Genomic DNA, 22,861 nt, shown 5'->3' with positions numbered 1-22,861 from the left:
ATCCGTACCATCCTTCAAGGCCCCCAACCCTCAACCTCTCTGCCTCTTTGGCTGGAGTTTTCCTTAATTCCTATTCTTCATCTGAGAGATGCCTCTGACTGAGGGCTCTGCAGAACAGAAATAAGTGACACCCTCTGAACCCATTGGATGTTCTAGCCGGCCCTACCTCAGGCTACCCACTCCCTTTTCTGTCCCAGGTACTCTCTGTGCCCCCTCCTCGGGGAGTGATCTTGCGGAATTCTACTCATTGCAGTTATATAATAGCAATATCCCTTAACCATTGAATAACATTAACACATACAGTAAGAGGAGGATTGATCACTCTCACACACTTCTAAGGGAAAATGGGCAGCTCTCTCCCTAGTGAGAAAAATATGGGTCTCCACGCCACCACAGAAAAAATCCCAGGATGCCCCAGAATGCAGTTTCTTCTCCTCATGACGTGTTGTAAAGCACGTCAGCTGCTCCTTGTTGCTGTGCAGATCACCCAACATTGGGTCACTGAGACAGAAGGCAGCGCTAGCTCACACAGCTGATAGGATTAGGAGATGGTGCTTTGTCAGCCTTGACTGAGTCCGGAGAAGCCCTCAGCATACGCACGCAGGTGAGCTGTGAGGGAGAGCGGATGGGGGTGGGGTGGGGGCTGCAATAGGCAATAGGTCTTCGTTGCATGGTGGAGACGTTTTCTCTTTGCAGTGCAATTATATATATTGTCTTTTCTGTGAAGTTTGCTGGCTGGTGGGGGGGGGGTGTTCCTATCAATAAAAACCTGTCCTTTATCACTGTAATTTCAGGGATTGGCCGCATGTACCTCAGGATTTTTGTGAGGTGCAAATGAGGTTCTAAAAATAGAAAGAGCTCTGAAAATATAAAGTTTTGTGTAAATGAAAGAGACTATTCATTTAATTATAAATTTCACATGAACAAAGAATTAAATAATATATCCTAGATTTGGGGGGCATAATTACCTGCACATACTTCTTTTCCCCCAAACTATTACACCCTATATTTTCAGTTTCTTCCCGGGCCTGGACATGGATATTATTTATAATCTTTAAGGGAAGGTTCTAGCCTTCTAAAGCAGCTGATATTTTCTAAAACCCAGCATTACATTCGTTTCTAAAGGAGAAACCACAAAATTACGAAACAAGATGACAAAATAAGTAAGTAGAAATGGAAAATGATGCATGAGAATATTTTAAAGCAGATGAAAGATGAATATAATATGCTATATTAGATTATATCTCTTTGATGGTATAATCCAAACGTTATAAGACATTTCTCTTAATGACATGAGAAACACTTGAATGAAATTAAAGGCAGCATAGATATTATCATTTCTAAAACTTGCCTTTTAGAACAGCAGAAAAACAGCCTTGGGTTCCAAAAGTACGGAGCTAAGAGACGTTAGAACACTAAACCATCAGCCTTTCCCTCAGCAGTGTTGCTATGGTGACAGCGGGGCTTCCACACAGCCTCTCACTGCCTGCACTTCTGCAGTAAAAGCTTTCACTGAACACATGTTGGATTTTTTTAGGCACACACCCCATCATCAAATACAAAGACATATTAGCAGCAGCTTTATCTGAGTCATTTGCAAAACAAAAGTTGTCTATTTTCTTTACCCTATATTGATGGGCTCCTTATGGGCTTATAGAACTCATTCATTCATGCATCCGTTCATTTGACTGTTGTATATTGAGTGCCTTCTGCATGACAGGACCTGTACTAGACACTGCCTGTGATTCCTGGTGAAGACAGACAAATAGGGAATTATGATACAAGATCTTAACAGTTCTCCTGGGGTGAATTTAAAACAGATGTCCTGGAAATATGTAAGGCCTGACCTTGGGGGGTTAGGGGAGGTTTCCTAGAAGAAGCTGTCTCTAAAATGAAACTTAATGTATCTTTAGGAGTTGAAGGGGGTTAAGGGGAGTGAGATGCCAGAAATGCTTTAGACAGAGGGACAGCACGTGAACAGTTTAGAGGAAAAAGAAAGCATGACACCTCCAGAGAACTGAAAAGTTATACAGTTTGAGGGTTATCCATTTGTAGGTAGAGGGAGAGTAGCAGAGGGTGGGAAGGGGAACAGAGAAGTGGTGTAGGTAAGGAGGGAGGATGGGTGGATGGAGAGTGGTAACATTGAGAGGTAAACAAGACCAGATCATGAAAGCCCTCTGTGCCACATTCAGGAGTTTGAATATTACTTAGAGGACAACTGAGAAGTAAGTGATTAATGAATTTTAATGAAGTTTTATTTATTTTTTTTTAAATTTTTGAATGCTTTTATTTATTTCTGAGAGAGAGAGGCAGCGTGAACCAGGGAGGGTCAGAGAGAGAGGGAGATACAGAATCTGAAACAGGCTCCAGGCTCTGAGCCAGCTGTCAGCACAGAGCCTGACGCGGTGCTTGAACCCACGAACTGTGAGATCATGACCTGAGCTGAAGTCGGAAGCTTAACCGACTGAGCCACCCAGGCGCCCTTAATGAAGAAGTTTTAATGACTTCATTTGGCCCTTCAGAAAGGCCTTGTGAAAAAATTTAAAAACTGGCAAGAAAGGAGTAAGAGGCAAGATTGGAAACAAGACAACTTCAGTTAGACCACTGCTGCAATAATCTGGGATGTTTGTGGTTTAGACTTTAAATGAAGAGTAGACATAAGTAATCAGATTCAGGATACTATTACTAGAGTAGCATGGAGATGACTTGGTGGTTTCTGCTATGTGGGGGCCATATGAGGAAGAAGAAAGTCCAGAATGACTCTGAGGTTCTGATTTGGACTCAGAACCACTTAGCTCAGTGGTGGGTATTTCTACTATGAGGCCCCCAGACTCAATTCTCAATTCTTAGTAGTGAATTCAGAAACACATTTTGGCCTTAGCAGTCCATTCCTATATCTTACTACATGTCCTTGGTCACATAATTTTGGAAATAATAGATTGTAGGAATCATCACTTTCCTGAAGTCCTTATCTAAGACAGTGTGGATTAATCACCCCCTCCTTCCAAACAAAGAACCTTAAGATTACCAAGCTCACTGCTTAAGAAAGCTAAGTAGATTGAAAAGGCATGAAGATGTATGGGATAAAATTTACTTAAGGATAGAAGTAAGAAAAAGGCAAATTGATGTCTCTAATCCTTTGATTTCAGGCTCTCTTTGGATTCACACTGCTCATTCCTAGATTTGAGATTTGAGGACTTGGAAAAATGCTGTTTGCAGGGCAGACAGATGGGTATGGTGGTGGTTCAAATACAATTTTCCAGGATTGTAGTCCTCCCGTTTACAACTCTGGGTGTAAGGATCAGACTGTTTCCTATTCACATTGCTATGTAGAATATCCTCCAATTCTGAGTGAAGAGTATCTGTTATTATGTATGTTGAGTTCCATAAGATTAGCTATAGCAGTTGTAATAGGTAAGGTTCATGACCCAGCTGATGATTATTTTAAGTCCTCAGTTGGACAGATTTTAAGCTTTTTGAACAAATTTATGTCTCCACAAGTGCTTTTTCTGTCTGTCATGTAAAAGGTCTCAGCAAATACCGAATGGATGAATGTGATTTAACTGCCCTTACGAAAGTTGTGTTCAGTCAGCTTGGTACAACTGTTTTGTTTTCCTCATCTAATCTTCCCAGCTCCCCTTGAGGTAGATACTTTATTATTATTATCCCTCATTTAACGAGGATAAACTTGAAGTTCACAGAGGTCAAGAACTTTAAGGTAAAGGCCTTGGCTGGAAGAGAGTAGAGTGCTGGGTTTCTGAGTTCAAGTGCTGTGTCCTTCCCATAGCACTGTGCCCGGGGCACACTCCCAGATGCTTCAAGGCAGAGATGGAGGAAGGGCTGCCCTCGCCTTTAAACAGCCTGGCTGCCCCAAGCCCTTGGGAACCGGCCCCGTCGTTTTTTTCCCTGGACTTTCTGATGCAAATCCCCCAAGGAGAATCTCGGCCTCTTAGATCCCTCCCCGCGCGAGCTGCTGTGTCAGTCCTGCAGCATCGGCTTGGCCGGGGGCCGGGTGCAGGGGGACCCGCCCCATCTCTCTCGGCGAGGTAATTGCGGGGAGCTGAAGGATGACTTTAAAAACCGAGAGGGCAGGGAGGGGCCGCGAGGGGGGAAAAAAAAAACTTTCTCCATTTTGGCTCATAGTGACATTGCAGGTTTTCTCCGTTTTTCTCCCAGACGTGCACCCCCTTCAATCCAGACCCTCAGGTGCCAAAGCGAGGGGGTCGGGCACGTCCCGGCTAGAGATGCCGGGGGCCCTGGCCTGCCCCGTTCGGGTCGGGCTCGGCAGAGCGGGAGGGGCGGGCGGTACGCGGGGGAAGCGCGGGCGCACCCGACGAGCCGCCCGGCGTCTGGCAGGTGACGGAGGTGGCGGGGAGGAGGCGGCGGCGGCGCCCCGAGAGCGGCCGCGGGCAGCGGCGGCGGCACCACGTGTCCGGTCGGGGCGGGGCGGCCGGGCGCGCCCTCGGAGCCGAGCGAACGGCGGCCCCGGCGGCGGCGGCGGCGCGTCGGCCCCGCAGCAGCCGCCGCCCGCAGCCCGCGCCGGCTCAGCGCAGTGTCCTCGCTCCCGTGCCCGCAGGTGCCTCCTCCTGGACGGCGGCGGCGGCGGCGGCGCGGAGACCCGGCGGGCAGCGGAGCGATGGGACCCCTTCGAGAGACCAAGGTAAGGAGGGCACGTCGCGGGGGCGCGGGGGACAGTGTCCGCGGGCGCCGGGGAGAGGGAGGAAGTGGGCGCCGCGCCCCCCCCACCCCCCCATGAGCGAGTCAGGTGAGAACCAGAGGGGTGGTGTACAGTTGCGGGGGACGGGGACGAGGAGGTGGTGGGGACGATGGGAAGGCAGAGGGACCTTTGCTCAGGTGATGATGAGACCCAGGAGATGGAGAGATGGTACTGGAGGAAAAGATTTGAGGGGGTGACGCGAGGATTAAAAGATTGACTTTGGAGGGTTAATCCCAACTGAAATTGGGGATTTGGGATCTAGCTCTCAAACGATGCCCCGCTAGTGATGTGAATAAAAAGGATTTGGTGTTATTGGTGACTGAGAAATAGGATCCCCAGCATGTTGGCGACCCAGCATTGATTCAGGGTCTGCAGTGTGCCGCGAGTGGCTGACGTGTGATACCTGCTGGGTGACTGATGTGCAGAACAAATCCAGAGGCTGGGTGCGGCTTTCGCCCTGGATGGGGTGGATGCCTGAGCGACCTCAGGAGTTCCCGCGGCTGAGGCTTTCCCTTCAATTCCTGCACTGTGCAGACCTCCCAGAGATGTTTACTTTGGCAGCGACCCTTCCTGGTAAGCCGGTGGAAATGGGCAGGAGGTCATGTTTCCAAATAGTGCGTGTTACTAATCCAAAAGCCTTTTTCGATTGCAGAGGTTGGAGGGAGCAGTGAGTTTTTTTGCAAAGAGCTCCTCCTAGGAATCCATTTTAATAAGGCAGGGCGGTGGTGACCCCGAAAAGCCCTGGACTCGAAGCTGGTTCTGCTTCTAGATATGCCTTGTTGCCTAAGCATCTTTACCTCTTTTTAGCCTCAGTTTCCTCATCTGTAAATAGGGATTTAAATTAGTGTCCTCTCCATGGCCTGGGTTGTAAAGATCAAATGAGGTAATGGTTGGGAAAGCACTTTAAAAATTGGAACACCCTGCCAAAATATTACTTTTTTATGCATTTTTAAAACCAAGGCATGGTCCCTTGTATTTAATGCTGTGTTTTTAAGAACAGAGAGAGAAAACTCTCTTCTCATGGGTGTTCTGCAGGGAAAACAAAAGCTAACCAGGATGTAAAAGGTGGAGCCATCTTACTGGGTATTGGATTTTTGTTTGCTTTTCTGTTGGCAACAAGCCTTGTGTACCAGGATATTAATGAATAATTAAGATCCTGGCCGGAAGAGGAGGGATTTGAAAGATAAGCCTGCATGATCCATTGAGAAAGAATTGTTCCAGGTATAGGGGTCTACTTTGTGAGGAGACAGGAAAGCAGAAGTCAGATTGTCACAGCTAATGCAGGGAAAGCAAAATGGAAGTCTAGAGGAAATCGAGTAAGAAGCGGAGTGTGCTGTGAGTAATAAAGAGCCTTTGAGGGAAGCAAAAGCTTGAATATTATAGAAAGGGAAGATGAGTTAGGAATCACATGGAAGGAAGGAATGGCTTTCCTGCTAATGAGCGGAGGTATGTGTGTGTGCGCACATGTGTGTGTGTGTGTGTGTGTGTGCGCGCGCGCATACCACCTATGCTCAAGTGTGTTGTCTTCAGAAGATTTGAAGGATTAGTTCAGTGGCAGAGTTTTGGTGCTCCTTGAAGCAACTGAGATAAGGACCACTCTGTGAAGATTCAGTATTCAGAAATGTGATTTCTTAGAAACTGATCCCAGAAGGAACAAACAGGAGTTAAGAAGGGGAAACAAGTTTCCTTTTGTTTTCTTTTTAATGTCCAATTTTGAGAAGGAGCAGAGAGTGCAGCATCATGAGAAGGAGATTTCCAGAAGCCGAATTCCCCGTTTGATTCTTCGGCCCCATCTGCCCCAGCAACAGCACAAAGTATCCCCAGCCTCTGAGTCTCCCTTCTCTGAGGAAGAGAGCAGAGAGTTCAACCCCAGCAGCTCTGGGCGCTCAGCGAGGACCATTAGCAGCAACAGCTTCTGCTCAGGTATCGTACCCATGGGAGCCACACACAATCACCAAGTTTGGGCTCTGCTGGTGCAAAGTGAATGGACTGGAGTGTGCCCCGTAGAGCCTAGGTCTGCACTTCTATTATTAGGATGAATTGTCTGAGGTAGCACCTTTTTTTGGCTCTTTTGACCTTCACGTATAGCAGTTTCATATGGTTCAGTCCTGATGGGCATTTCTACTTGTTTTTATATATTATTCTAGTTTATAATTTACCATGTGAAATCTAACTTCTTTTCCTATGACTGTTGAAAAAACTATTCCTTTGTTCACTCTGGGAAATGCATTTGCTTGCATCGTATACCAGCAAACATTATAAACCTGTGTACTTCTGATTATGGAATCCCCAAAGATAAAATAACTCCTAATGAATGAGGTCAGGATAAAGGATGTTTATATCCCAGGGGTGGGCCTGATCTTGTAGTTTAGAGGAAAAGAGCACAGGCTTTGTAATCTGCCAGACCTGAGCTGGAATCCCTGATCTTTTCACCATTTACAAGCTGAATGACCTTGGGCAGGTTTCTTAACCTCCTTGAGCCTCAGTTGTTATATGCATAAAATGGGATGATAACACGTACCTTGTGGAGTTACTGCAAGATAGAATGAGACCTGAAGGTAATCCTAGTGCAGTGCCTGGCTAATAGAAGCACTTAATAAATAAATGATGGTTCTTAATAAGATGAACTATGGATGTCAGTTTTGGCACATGATTAAGGAAGTTTCCTTAAAGTTGTGAGCTTATTTGGTAAAGGCACAAATCTCTTCATAGCTTCTGAAGATGCCACCATTATCATTTGACAGAGCCTGTTAAGACCGATTAAAGCATGTGACCTGGAATAACTTGTATTCTTTGCCAAGTATTCAGAAATTGGGTAAAATTGAAAAGAGTGACTGTCTCGTGAGTAATGAAGAATGTTTCATAGTGGATAATGTTTAGGGCTTACTCGGGGAAAATGTGATTAGAAGATTAACACATGTATGAGAAGGGACATAGGAACCAAGATGCTATGATTAATGCCCTAATTTAACAGGATTCAATATTATTTTTAGTATCAGTTACTATGTTTTTCAGGGTTCTTTTAAGTGCAGCTTTGGATTTCTTATATACTTTGACAAAATAATTCCACCCCATGCATAAATTGTACATTAGAAATACTGTACTGCCAAGTGTTGTTTTTTTTTTACTTTTCTCTGTAAAGCCTCAGATTCTGCCTGATTCTGAAAAAAAAAAATTCTATCAAAATATTATATTGTAAAGCTTACCTCTTACCATTTGGACTATATGAATCTAGTTTAAAATGGAGGCCCACTGACGGTTTTGCTCAATACTTTTGCAAGAAGAGAACACAGAGATCCCTAGAATCTGGAAACATGTTTGCAGAAGGCAGTGCTGTTTGCTTTCACTCCATTTTGGAGCTCAGGAATCACCCTGTTTGAATGTGGATGAACCCAGGGGATATCATTTCAAACTGACAAGCTTTGTTTATATAACTCATTCCATATTTATTCCCAGTATTTTCTCCACATAATCATTTTCTCTGTGACTGACTTCCGGGTGAGTAGTGGTAGCAAGAAAAAAAAAGAAGAAGAAGTTGATCAAAACAAAAGAGAAACTCCAAATATATTTTAGAAAATATATTAGGCAAACCAATGAAATTATAAATTCTGGTTATGAATCACTCTCTCCAAGACCCATCCCTGGGTGATTTCTCCTTCCCAGCGGACCTGTCTCCCACTAAGGCCCTAATGCTGTACATGGAAATCGAAAGTAGATATTGATCCTTCTGCCATTAACTAGCTGAGAATTGAGTGGCAGAAGCATCTAATTACGGGTGTCTATAAACCTGTCTTTCCATCGTTAGCCTTGCACGTGGTCTCAGAATAGGATTCCCCCTGTTCCTAGGCCTGATCTTTCTGTGTTGGTGCCCCACAGGGTTTGGGTTGGTGCCTTTCCTTCTGCACCTTCCTTTTTTTATGGAGCCCCAACAGACCCCAAGACAGCTTTGAGTGCTGCGCTACAATTGACAGGAGCCCACTTTGGGGGCGTGTTAATGATGCTCTAGGAGGTCAGTCGGGGGATGGAAAATAAATGGGTTTGGTACTATGGGGAGCATTAAAGCTGCAGGCAGTGAGGTAGCGAATGTAAAACATTTCCAACCAGCAGGGGGAAAAAGCTGGTTTTAATCCAGCCACTTTAACACTGAGGCCAGAATATGTGTGGGCTGCTTAATCATGGCAGTTAAGTCAGAGACCAAGGTACATGCAAACATTAAAAATGCCATCCTCTGTTAGGATTAAATTAAAATAATTTAGAGAGATCTGTTGCTGCTGTAACTTCATTACCTTACGGTGATCATTCTGCGTGAGCTTGTGTTCTTTATCAATCATCACATTGACTAATGTGAAAAGGGACAGGCAGAGTTAGGGGCATGCTTATAATCAGGTATGAAATTATGGAGGAAAATAGTCCTCAAACACAAGGTGATTTCATTTGAAAACTACACTTTCAGAACTGCAAGGTAGGGACTCTTTCCCCAAATTTGTATCAAAGGCATTAATTGTGAAGAGCAGGCATCCTATGTTCTAAGATGTTCAGTTTTTAAAGGAAGGATGTGGTGAGTTTACATGAGGTTAAATTTACTTACTATAAAGAATTACCCTTTCTTTTGAGAGTCTGACTTTTCTATCCTTTATATATTATATTATAGTTTGATAATATTATATTTTATTACAACAAAAAGTCATGATAGTGGATGATGGTTAAACTTTAGCAGAATAAACAACAACTCTATGTGTTCTCTACGTACACCATATGTTTTCTTTTAGTTTTACTGATCTGTGAAATTACAAGACTGGGAACCATGTATTTGCAAAGTGACCTGTCCATTTTTGCCTCCTCTCTTCCTTCCCTCCTCCCTGACTTCCCCCTGTCTTCCCACGGGAGCTTTGGCAAGGAACATTTAATGACTTGATATTCTATATGCTAATTTGTGTGTCGTATCTACCTCATTTCAGAGAGAAGGAGTTGTGTGTGACCTTTTGCAATTCATTTGGGGTATAATCCCAAAGAGTGCTTCTTTAATAGCGTCTTAGTAACAGAATTTCTTTGAAGATATGCACGTGTTTTACGCACTTCATGAGCACGTATGCTTTGTACTCCAACATCACTCTCCTGATAAAACAGTCTATTCTTTACTGTTTGTATTTCGTCTTTGTCACTGTGACCTTAATTGGGCACAGTTAAGTTTATATGGTATTGGAGGCCAGGCCCTATTTTGTGTGCATGGCAAGTAAAACATTATATGTTCCTAGTAAATATTAACTAAAGTTTTTTTTTTAAAGAATACATACAGAAGTGCATTTAATAGTAGGTTAATAGAAACAAAACACCTGCTTTCATGTCCCCTCTCCTACTTTTAAAGTTTTTTAATCAATAGTGTGTCATGACATCACCCTATCTTCTTTCTTCCTACCTTCTCCCCCCTTGTTTCTGGTTTTAATATCCCCATGAGAAGTGATAAAACTCATATTTGTGATGTGTGTCCTGGGTGTGGCCCATTGAATCTAGGCCTCTGTCCATTTTTCTCCCCTTTCTTTGCTGGGAGTGAATTTTGTTTGTCATCATACCATGATGCCAGCCATTCTTGGAAAAGCCCATGACTGGGTGAGTCAGTGAGTCACCTCCATCGGTCACCTGCCATGGTTAGCAGCCTGCTGTGTGTTGCTCCTTGCTTAGTTGAGGTAATAATTACCCCTGCGGCTGGGAGCCAGATGGATGGCTGGGTTTTACTCTAGCTCTCCTTAGGGTGCCTTGTAAACATGGCAGGTGGAACAAATTATGTGTAGAGAACACTGGTTGTTTCATGGGAGACCAGTGATTTCTCTGACTTATTTCCATGTTGCTAATATGCACACACAGATACATAAGCAGGTTTGTGACTTAACCCACTAAAAACATGTATCAGGTCAAGACACTAAATGGTCAGAATCCAGGATTCTTTGCAGTTGAATCCTGAAGAAGGTGTTTGTGGAAAGTATTTTGGGTTTTACAGTGATTGGGAAGAAATCCTTCTTTGAGTGCCAGTGACCAGAGGTAATCATCGTTGCTTTTTGTGGGAAGAACAATTAAGACAAATTACAACCTGACTAGTGCCCTGCTGTGACATGACAATACCTCCAAAAATTTGCCAGGCCTTGCCAAACAGAAGTATTTCTGCTTTGCTTCTGTCCAGTTGAGGAAGCTTGGCATCTGGATAGAGTAAACCTTTGAGCATAATCATCAGAATTGAGATGAACAGTTTAAAGTGAAGTGAGCTGCAATACCGAATTACACTCTAATTGAATGACTGCCAACCTGCTGTGAAGAAAAAAAACAAAAGACCCTAAGACTTTAGTATCATTTTAATGAGTACAGGACCCAGACGCAGTTTCATATTAGATATTTCAAGTGCTTAGCTGCCTCAGCCACAGAAATAAGCACCTAATGATGTAGGTCACAATATAGGCAATATTTCTTTGAAGATGTGGTGACTGCAATTAAGAGGGCAAGAGCAAAAATTTTTGCCATTTAATAAAAGACATACTGAGCAGTGGGGATGGTGAATGGTAACCATGATGGAATTGGACCAGGCCTGAGAGCAGATTATGGTACCATGATAATCTTTTATGTTCTAAAATACTAAGGTTGTTCTAAAATAATCTGAATTGTTTCACAATTTCAGAGAATGGTGTTTGTCTATTTTTGAATCCTCAGGAAATCTTTGCTTAAAATGCAGATGCCTTGGCCCCATCCTAACCTATTGGCTATTATCACAGAATGGGAGGGGCCCAGGAATCTGTATTATGTAGGCTTTCCAGGTGACTTATACATACTGAAGCCTGAGCCTCATTCCTTTGTGGTCTATGTGTGTTTGGGAATTTTGTATGAGGGATGTGAGGGGTATGCCCCAGCAGCATCGCAAGATGGACAGAGATCAAAGATGATAGAGGTGGTGGCCAGCCAAGGTGTTTAAACTCATGGCAGACGGAAATGTCACCACATTCCCTGGAAATAATAGCTTCTCACTCTGCATTTACAATTCCTATGTTATTAGTCTTAGCATTAATATTCTTTATATCTACATTATTGCGGTAACTTGGGTTCAAATGGTAGACAAGTAAAGGGGAGGCAGAAAGTATTTTCTTCCCTTATTTTCCTATGTAATTAATCCTCTCACTGGATTTACTATCTCTAGCATACTTTCACCTCTTTTGTATTTACTTTCTTTAGTATTAGGGTGATTTGGGGTACACTGAAAGGTATACTGGATACACTCTTTCTGAATAACCAGTGGATTCACTGAAAGATGAAAAAGAAAAGCCATAGCCTGAGAGTAGCAGAACGTGCACCTTTTTGTAAGCTTCCACAAAACATAGAATCTAATAAGTGTTTATTAAATGCCTGCTGAGGATCAGAATTGTGCTCAAGTCATGATGATGAAGAAAACACAGAGACTGAAAAATCATATTACTGCTTTCACCCTGGCGCCAAAAATAAGTGGGATACCACATCTGTAGATGGGATTCCCACGCGACTACCTTTACTCACTTGTGTCCCTATCCCTTTTACTTACGCCCACTCCAAACATACTTCTTCCTTGTAATTTGAGTTTGCTGCTCCATTTATTATCTACATTGGCCTCTCACATTTCATAAGCCCAAGGATTCAAAAAAGCAGTATGGTGTAGTGGATAAACATGAGCCTTGGCATCATAGACCTGAGTTGAAAGCATGAAATAAGAGTAGAAAGGTGGGCCAGGCCAGATCAGAAAAGGTTTTGTATGCTGTGCTAACATGATCCATGAGATCAAAGATCCGTACAGAAACTAGAGTAGCACACAGCCGGATGCGGGGCTTGAACCCACAAACCAAGAGATCGTGACCTGAGCCAAAATCAAGAGTCAGAGCCTTAACCAACTGAGAGACCCAGGCACCCCTAAAAATTCAGGTTTTTAAAAAAATTTTTTTTAATGTTTTATTTATTTCTAGGAGAGAGAGAGAGACAGCGTGAGCAGGGGAGGGTCAGAGAGAGAGGGAGTCACAGACTCTGAAACAGGCTCCAGGCTCTGGGCTGGCAGTCAGCAGAGAGCCCAACGCGGGGCTCAAACCCACGAACCGCGAGATCATGACCTAAGCGAAAGTCGGACGCTTAACCGACTAAGCCACCCAGGCGCCCCTAAAAATTCAGGTTTTTAACTAACTCTAAACTAACTCTGCCAACTAAGTAACATGTGTTAATAGCTGGGTGTGGCTCCTGAACTACTGCATGGCAGTTCCTAAAGATCTTGCCGTGCCATGGAAGGGTTTTCAGCAAGGAAGAGTTGTGACTATTTACAATTTAGAAAAATCTTTCAGATGATGTGTTGGACAGTAGATGGAAAGAAGCAGGAATGATGGTGAGGAGCCTGCCTGGTTTGAAGGCCATTTTGTCAGTCTAGTTGAAGACTGATAAAATGATATGTAATAGGATTTAGGGGCTAGAACATATATGAGTCTTAGGCACCAATTGCAAGTGGAAGGGGCAGGAAAGAGTTCTCTCTAAATTTCCACTGGTTGCACACAAATGGAGCAGCATAACTGGGGAAAAGGACAATGAGTCAGCTTAACAAGCCCAGATTATGCTTGGTTGCATTTGAGGTAAAGGCAAAGGTCTAGAGCTTCAGAGAGAAGACAGAGATGTTGGTAGCTGAAGTCAAGGGAGCTGGTAACATTATCTGAGGACAGTGCGTGGAAGAAGATGAGAGGCCCAAGGATAGACTTCTGAGATCAAGCAAGAATAGACAGAAAAACGAAACGAAGGCATCCAAGAAAGAGTTCAGAGAGGAAGGAGGAAAGCCAGGAGTGACAGTTTCTCTAAACCTAATGGTAGAGTTTCAAGAAGAAAGTAGCCAACAGGCTCCAAATCCACACAAGATGAAGGGACGTATGTTCTAAAAAAAAGTTCACGGATAAAACCACTAGGTATTAGTGATCTTAGACAGAAACAATTCCAGGGAATCGTGGGGTTGGAATCCAAACTGCATTAAGCTGAGATATGGATGAGAGGTGACGAATAGACTGTAGACAGCTTCTTAAAACAAGCTTAACCGGGATGAGAAAGAAGAAGTAGAATAAAAAACACAAGTATTATTTTGGGCACCTGGGTGGCTCAGTCAGTTAGCATGGAGTCTTTGTTTCAGCTCAGGTCATGATCTCACTGTCCATGAGTTCAAGTCCCACATCGGGCTCCACGTTGACAGTGCAGAGTCTGCTTGGGATTCTCACCTTCTCTCTCCCTCTCATCTGTCCCTCCTCAGCTTGCTTGCCCCTTCTCTCTCTCTCTTAAAATAAATAAACTTAAGAAAGTGTTATTTATAGTAAAGATAGAGTGTTTATCAAATGACAGGTATTTTAATAAGATTGTTAGACTGAGGGGAAATAGACAAGAAAAAAACTAAGAAACACACACAGATATTGAGAAAGTGAGTAGAAAAGTGTTAACTTTGTAACAAACCTGGGGGTGGACCCAAAAAGACATGTATAGGAAGAAAAGAAAGGCTGGAGGTGAATATAGGTAAGTATAGGGTAGATAGCTGAAGGATACATTTCACAGCTGGGTTAGGTGAGGCTCTATGCTTATTCCATCATGCCACAGGACCGACCTGGTTTTTAGATTTCATAGTTAGTTACCTGGCTCCCCAGTAGACTAAGCTCCATGAAGGCAAGAGCAATATATTTTCCTGCACTATACCTGACATATAGCTGTTGCTTAGTAAGTATTTATTGAAATTTGGTAGAAGGCATAATTATAAGTAAGACAAGCGAAATATTTTCTTTCATTTAATAAGATTTATTGAGAGCAGGTGCTATCTTAGCAGTTGGGGAATAAAACAATTAGAACAGTACCTAATTCTCAACTTCATGGGTTTATTAAGTGAAGGAGCATTCCTGTCCTTGAGAGTCCGGCATCTCTGTTTAGCATCTCCAAATGTCAAAAAGAGTAATCTCTGTAATAGAACCATGACTCCGGTGCTCTGGGTAGCTAGAAGAGAGATCTCTTGGTAAGAAAATCAGAAAATGCTCTACTCACAAATTGGCACTTGCAAGCCATGAGAAAAAAGCAGCCCAGTTTAGAGTCAAGAAGGAATTTAGCACAAAGCCACATATTCACATTTCCCAGGAGTACAGCTGGACACTAGCAATGACCCCACTCTTTGTCCCCCACCTCCCCTGCCCCGCGGGTGCTTTTGAGAAAGGTCTGGTCTCCTCCCGCTGACCCAGGTGAGACTGGGGGCACGTCAGCTATACAAGACTGCAGAGCATGCCTGTGCTGGGAGGTGGCTTTGCTGGCTCCTGGGCACAGTAGCTGCTCCGCACGTCCCCTGCTGCTCCACTTGGCTGTCTCCTGCTTTGGAGACTGGGTGCAGCCCCTCTTCTGCCAGAGGGGAGAGAGACACCAGCCCCAGATCCCCCTCAGCTGCAGGACAGTCAGAGTGCCTCAGGCTCCACTGCCTGCAGTCTCACTCTTCTGGTTCCAGGAGGAGGCCAGTCCTTTTCAAGTTGACTGCTCTCTTTTTTTTTTTAAATTTGAGTGTAGTTGACATACAATGTTACGTTAGTTTCAGGTGTACAACATAGTGGTTCAAGAACCCTGTGTGTGCTGTGCGCCCACGTGTAACTACCATCTGTCACTGCAACGCTATTACAATACCATTGATTCTTTTCTTTATGCTGTACTTTTTATTCCTGTGACTTATTCTCTAACTGGCAGCCTGTATCTCCCACTCCCCTTCACTCAGTTTTCCTGTCTCTCCCTTTCTCTACCCTCTGGCAGCCACCAGTTTGTTCTTTTTATTTGAAGGTCTGAATGACTGCTCTCTCTTTTTAGGGAACCCAAACCAAGCTTCTCAGCGTCTCCCAGTGCTCGGCATGGGGGCTCAATCAGCACTCACCCCCATCCCTGCAGAAACTCACCCTTCAGCTTTCCGCTGCTCAGTCTGAATTTTCCCAGGGGTCCTCCTCTCTGCTGGCTGGCTCTGTCTTTATTCTGTCTCCTTTTGTGTGGGTGACCATACAGTTAGCATTGCTCACAGGCACTAACCTAACCCTCAGAATTCCTGAGTCTGTGGACCCTAACCCACCCTTCTATATATTCTGAGGTGTTTGTGAGGCTTATATTTTAATGCTAATTACTATATTTTTAAAATTCCAAAGTAATGAAAATGCGCAAACACGGAGAGTGGATGTAATCACATTTATAGGATTTATTCTGCCTTGCTTTTTGCCAAAGTGAGACCATGCTCTATTGATCTGTGATCCTTCCTGTTTATTTGTTAAGTGAATATTTAATGGACATCAGTTGTGGGCAAGGCACAATCCTGGGAGCTGAGGAGAGTAGTGAACAATACCGACAGAACTCCCACCTTCCAGGAAGGTGTGTGCCAGCCAGTACCTGTTCCCGTCACTGCTGTCAGCACAGAGAAGTCCCCTCGTTCCTTGTGATGACAGCACATATTCCACTCTAGAGAGGGTCACTTTATTCATCCATTCCTCTGTAGATGGATATTGTGTCTGTAGGGCTAACCTGCAAAATTCAGAATCTTATTTTATGAATGTCACTGGAATTAGACTGTTTATGAGCATATTTCTCTTTCTCTCTCTTTGTTCTCTTTTTTTAAAGTAAATATCATGCTCCATATGTTACCTAAAACAGTTATTTTTTTTCTTCAAATAGATCAAACCCAAAGGTAGCAATTATAGGAACTATGTGAGTATTGTTTTGTCCTTAACTTTCTTCAAATTGTATCCCTTCCTCCTCCCTGACCATCACTATGTTCAGATTCTCAGTGTGAGAAAAATAGAACATAAGGGAAAAAATATTTACATTGCTACAAGACAGCTAAGTGCAACTCTGGTGTCCTTGGAGGTTTGCAGTGTCCTTGTTATAGAGTCTTCAAGAGATGATGATGAGACAGCGTCTTGATCTGTATCTCTGTCTGTCTCTTCTCTCTCCTTTTGATGGCCCTTCCAATTCTCCTCCCCCACCTGCCCATCTCCCTTTCTCTCTCATCTTCTCCCACCAAGGAACCTTTAAAAAAATAACTGAGTCTTTAAAAAGGCATGGCTTAGAAACTGCAAATAAACTCTATTGCTAAGGAGAGGAAGGTCAGAAGTATTAGTAACAGGGCTATTTTGGAAAGATCATAACCCTACAAAGGACCAAGCATGGAAAATGGAAGTTTGCAGGACAGATCGCCTCCGCACACTGCCTGCCGGGCACGCCCCTGTCTTGGGGGCAGTGACAGAGCCACCCTGTTCCCTGGTTTCTGTACCTGCTACTCCCTCACCAGAACCCTTCCATAGTTTTCTTCCTCATGCTACATTAACTGTTTAGTTGGCACTGAGATATTTCCCCCTCCAAATTCCTCCTCTGGTTGCTAACACAATTCAAACACCTTGACACTTAGTAAAAAAAAAAACAACAAAACAAGTAGAGACCCTTGTCTCCAAGACAGAGTGAGTTCTTTGAAAAAATGGACACTTGCCTTCCTTTACTTCATTTACTCTCATCCTTCTCCACCGCCAAGTGCTGCACCAGAATGACGTTAGGGAGCACTCCAAGCTCCAAAATAGCTCAGAAATTCCAGGAATGTTTGCATGTGAGATGATTATTTTGTCTCCAAGAAACCAGGGAGACATTCATTAAATAATTACTCCACTCTCCATTTTTATAGATGTAGGTGATAAGTCTTGGTGGAAGGGCTACATTGCATTACTTCCCCCAGCTCGTTTGCACCAGCTCACACATACACTCGCTTGACTTTACACATCCTTAAAAGAAAATAAGCATCTTTGACCCCTCAGCTCCTTGTGCCTGCCCATATCATTTCTCTCTCCTGTTCACAGCAAAACTCCATAATTTGCCCTTGTCAAGCATGTGAGTGGCTTTGCTGGCAGACTTTCTCTCATCTGCCTTCATTTTCCATGACCTCCCAGCAGCAGTCAACAAAAATGAGCAAGCCCCTCCCTTAGGAAGGATTTTCCTCCTTAGCCTCTGTGGTCCTGCCCCTGTGAGGCTGCACCTGCCTCCCGAGTCACTCCTTGGGCACCATTGCTGGCACCCCCTCTCCCTGTCCTCACCCATCACATTGCCCTCTCCTTCTCTTACCCTCCCCAAGGGCTCCCATCTCTAAATTTCTCAGCTGTAGGATGGTGATGCTTCCGGCCTCTCCCCTGAGCTCCAGGCTCACATATCCAACCTCCTACATGATATCTTCAAGGTCATGGTTAATCTTTGATCTCTTCCTATTTTTCATTACTGTGAACTAAATGCTTTCAATTATTTTTCCAAAATAAATCCCAAATCCGGGAGCGCCTGGGTGGTTCAGTCAGTTAAGCATCTGACTTCAGCTCAGGTCATGATCTCACGGCTTGTGAGTGAAGGTCTCGCGTCAGGCTCTGTGCTGGCAGCTCAGAGCCTGGAGCCTGCTTTGGATTTTGTGTCTCTTTCTCTCTCTGCCCCTCCCTCACTCATCCTCTGTCTCTCTCTCTCTCTCTCCTTCAAAAATAAATAAACATTAAAAATTTTTAAATCTCAAATCCATCTAACTTTCTTCAATTTTCACAGCTACCACCTAGTCAAACCATTATCATCTCTGATTGCTACCATGTCAGGGGCCTCCACACATTTATTTGCTTGGGCTCATTAATTCCTAAAGGGGCCACACCGCATAGTGGTTAAGAAGGAGGCTCTGGAGTTAGCCTGTTTGGATTCATACCATGGCTCTAACACTTACTGACACAACCTTGGGCAGGTGGCTTAAACGCTAGTGCTAGTTTTGTATGCCTTCTGCCGGGTGCTATTAGTGCCTGTCTTGAAGGAATATTAGATCAAGTTAATTAAGACTTATGTTAAGTATCTACAACATGCTTATTAGTCACTCAGTAAATATTAGCTAGATGTATCATCACTAATACAGTCTGTTCTCCATAAACCAAATTGTTGTCATCTGCTTAATGCACGTTAATGCTTCCATCGCACTTAATGTAAACTTAGGATTCCTGGCCTACTGCCTCCCTCCAACCTCATTGTTCGTCCTTCTCTCCTTATCAGCCTTCCGGGCCTTTCTTCAGTTTCCTCAATATACCAAACTCCTTGTTGTCCCTCTACCTGGAGTTCTTTTCCCTGCCTTTTCTATGATTAGTTCCTTCTCATGTGTTTGGTCTCAGATCAAATGACCTCTTCAGGGCCTTCCGTGACAGTCTGTCTGATGAAACACTTCCCACCCCCCACCTAGCTAGTCTCTGTAATATTGCCCAGTTTGTTTCATTAACAGTACATCACAATCAGATATTTTCTTTATGTATTTCTTTTTTTACTTGTTGATTAACTGTCTCTCTCCATCACTAAAATGTGAACTTCTTCAGGACAAGGCTCTTAGAGAGTCTTCATCATCATAACATCCCTAATATGTAGAGGACTAGCTATCATATAATAGGAAATCAGTAATTATGGATGGGTGGATGGATAGACGGATGGATGGACAGATGGGTGGATGGTTGGATGGTTGAATGAATGGATGGAGGGACGGGATTCTTACGCTTCAACATTAGCTATTGGATAGTGTCACGTTGTGTAATACTGAAGCAATTAGTGTAGAGCCTTGTACACTTGTGAATTCTCACTCCAAAAATTCGAAAATTAGGTAAAGGAAAAGAAGTTCAAGTTTTCCTGTTCAAAATATAGAAGCAAAATTCTCCGAATGGCAAGCATTATATGGTTACAGTGTTGAAGCAAGAATATTGGAAAACTAGAACCAGCTAGAATTTCTTGCCTCGAATATTTGTGGTCTGTTTATTATGGGATGGCTTCTTTCTAACAGCTTCCTTTGTCTGTTTTTAATTTGCGCATTCCCAGAATTGCTGCTGTTTCCTCTTGGAACAAACATAGGTAAAACATTTTAGAAAGAAACTAGCTTGTGGTGGTGAGAAAAACAGACTTCAGAGTCAGGGAAACCTGTTTTGAATCTTGAGTCAGTTACTTAATAGCTATGTGACTGTGGAATTCTTACCCTCTCTGAGCCTCAGTTTTCTCACCTATGAAATATTATTAAAAATTAATGTTACTTGGTAGCTACTTAATAAATATCACTTATCTTACCTACTTCCTTTCAGTGCATTTGAATGGTTTGTAGTAGGAATTTCATAGGGTTCAGATTAAGCATAAGTTTAAACTGTGACATTTTATGTCTCCATCAGTCCATCTTGGGAATGTCAGTACCTGGAGCAGAAAGAATACTAACACTTATAGCAGTGTCAGACACATAGATAGTAAATATTTGTTGAATGGATGAATAAGTAGTCTGTAAATGCTTCAGTCATTCCTGAGAATCAGCTAAGTTTCCATATAGTTTAAATGTTTCCTTAGAACAGCAATGACTTTTTCCTCCAAATCATGCAACTGAACATTGAAGAACATCAAACCATAACTGAATGCTTCAAGACGTCATGGCACAAAACCACGTTTTCCTCTGCCTGATGTTATTTTTAAGTACATCTTCTGGAATTGTTTAGTTCAGCATTTTGGGAAACAAATGAGCTCCAAGATCCAAATTAAAAAATGAACCAGAAGTTTTAGAAATGTTTCTTGGACTTAGAAGAAATATTTTATTTGTAATCTTCATAACCTTTGTTGTACATTTGTATGGGATTGGTGCAAGGATGGAGTAGAGACTTGGTCATCATAATTGCCACCAGAGTTTGATGACAGTGGTTGTGAGGCACTTTAGTTAAATATCAGGAAATTATGTAATATACACACACACGCACACATACACACAGAGTCTTAATTGAGCAAACTTACTATTTTAAAATGTGGATTTTAAATGTATATATAGTCACTTTGCAAAAAATCATTTCTTTCAAAATTTTATCAAAAAAACATTGCAGAGTAATATGGAAAGAATAGATTTCCTAATAATAATAATAAAATTAACATCTAACTTCACACTGCATTTTAAAAATCAGTTCCAGAGGTGTCTGTGTGGCTCAGTCAGTTAAGAGTCTGATTCTTGATTTCTGCTCAAGTCATGAATCTCATGGTTTGTGAATTCAAGCCCCAAGTCAGGCTCTGTACTGACAGTTCAGAGCCTGCTTGGATTATCTGTCTCCCTCTCTCAACGCCCCTCCCCCACTCACAATTTCTCCCCCCCTTCTTCTCTCTTCTTCTCTCTCTTTCTCTGTCTCAAAAATAAATAAAACATTGAAAAATATTTCATGAATTCCAGATGGATTAAACTTAAAGAAGAGTGATATTATAAAAATCTAGAAGAAAGTATAAGTAAATATTTAATTGATCTTGGAGTGAAGAAGGACATTCAGAGCGTTAAAACATTGGAAGAAATCACAAAGGAAAATATGGAGAGATTGACAACTAGAAGTAGAAAAAGGTTTGAATGTCAAAATATTATAAATTAGAAATGAACACTCAGTCAAACATAACAAAGGACTAATGCCCTTCATACATAAGGATTCCTTACAGATCAATAAGAAATCCATGTTTTAGTAGAAAAATTGTCAAACAGGGGCGCCTGGGTGGCTTAGTCGGTTAAGTGTCCAAGACTGAATCAGAAAGAAAAAAGTCTGGGGCGCCTGGGTGGCTTAGTCGGTTAAACGTCCGACTTTCGCTTGGGTCATGATCTTGCGGTTCGTGGGTTCAAGCTCCGCGTCGGGCTCTGTGCTGACTGCCAGCTCAGAGCCTGGAGCCTGTTTCAGTCTGTGACTCCCTCTCTCTCTGACCCTCCCCTGCTCTTGCTGTCTCTCTCTCTCTCTCCTAGAAATAAATAAAACATTAAAAAAAAAAAAAGAAAAATTGTCAAACTATTTGTAGAATAAGTAAAAAAGGCCAAAGAACATGTGAAAGACATTAAGCTTCACTAATAATTAAATATATGCAAACTAAAACATCAGAAATACATTTTTCATTATTAATTTGGCAAAAGTGCAAACAAATGGTATTCAATACTTGCAGGAATTTTATAAGTAGGACACTCTCATTCAATAATAATAGGAGTATAGGTTGTCTCAAACTTCTTTGAGGGCTTAGTAATTCCACTTTGGGTATACATTCTGTGAGATAATAAAAAAAAATCACCAAAGATTTATTTTTAATTTTTTTAAATGTTTATTTAGTTTTTGAGAGAGAGAGAGCACAAGTGGTGGAGGGACAGAGAGAGAGAGGGAGACAGAATTGGAAGCAGGCTCCACGCTTTGAGCTGTCAGCACTGAGCCCATTGTGGGGCTCGAACTCACAGACCGTGAGACCATGACCTGAGCTGAAGTCAGACACTTAACCAACTGAGCCACCCAGGTGCCTGTATCAAAGATTTATTTTTAAAATGTGTTATTTGAAACAGTTTCAATAATATTAACAAAATTGGGAACAATCTAAGAAATCCCACAAGATGGAATTGACTGTTTAAAATGATATGTATCTATTTTAAATAATTATTCATTTAAAGTAATGTCTTTGATAAATTAAATCAAATGTTTTGAAACTTTTAAAAACATACTCAAAAACAGAATATTACCATGATCCTATACATTGCTTATCTACTTTGACAGGATTAAGCAATAACAAAATATTGTCATCTTTGCTACATCTATTCCTTTTATTTTCATTTTGCTGAAGCATTTTAAAAAGCAAATCTCCAGACCTCATGTCATTTTTCTTCTACCTACACACCTCAGCATGCATTTCTTTAAAAAAAAAATGGGCATTTTCCTAGCAAACCATAGTGCCATTTTCATTACTACACAATTAACATAATTCCTTAGTATGATAGAGAATATTGAAATAGCTCCAGTTGTTTCAAAAGTGTCCTTATATCATTTAACCCAGAGGCCAACAAACTTTTTCTGTAAAGAACAAAATAGTAAATATTTACGACTTTGCTAGCCAGGCGATCTGTGTCATAATTATTCAATTCTGCCGTTGTAGCTTGAAAGCCACAGTAGACAATATCTAAAGGATTCAGCATGGCTGTGTTCCAATAACATTCTATTTACAAAAGCAGGCAGCAAGCAGAATTTGCCGTCAGGTTGCAGCTTGCTAGCCCCTGATTTAACTCTTCACTCTCTGTTCTCTGTATATTTTGTAAGGTGGACATTAGCTTTAAAAGCTTGG

General features: G+C 42.4%; 1 protein-coding gene across 2 annotated transcripts in view; it reads left to right on the top strand.

Moving 5' to 3' along the window:
• The first annotated feature begins 525 nt into the window (after positions 1-525).
• The window catches only part of SYBU (syntabulin), a 76,590-nt gene continuing 54,254 nt past the window's right edge, over positions 526-22,861 (top strand). The window contains exons 1-3 of one of the 2 annotated variants that reach the window (XM_039254397.1): positions 526-604; positions 4,577-4,660; positions 6,436-6,640. In XM_039254397.1, the coding sequence (XP_039110328.1) occupies positions 4,637-4,660; positions 6,436-6,640 (229 nt within the window). In that variant the 5' untranslated portion in view covers positions 526-604; positions 4,577-4,636. Of the gene's footprint in view, positions 605-4,576; positions 4,661-6,435; positions 6,641-22,861 lie in introns of those variants that run through there. The other variant, XM_039254395.1, reaches the window with a different exon arrangement.

This window comes from Hyaena hyaena, unplaced genomic scaffold, assembly GCF_003009895.1.
Source record: "Hyaena hyaena isolate Hyena2069 unplaced genomic scaffold, ASM300989v1 scaffold_482, whole genome shotgun sequence".
Taxonomy (NCBI): domain Eukaryota; kingdom Metazoa; phylum Chordata; class Mammalia; order Carnivora; family Hyaenidae; genus Hyaena; species Hyaena hyaena.
Note: the sequence above shows the minus strand (reverse complement) of the source record. Positions and strands in the feature narration are given on the sequence as shown.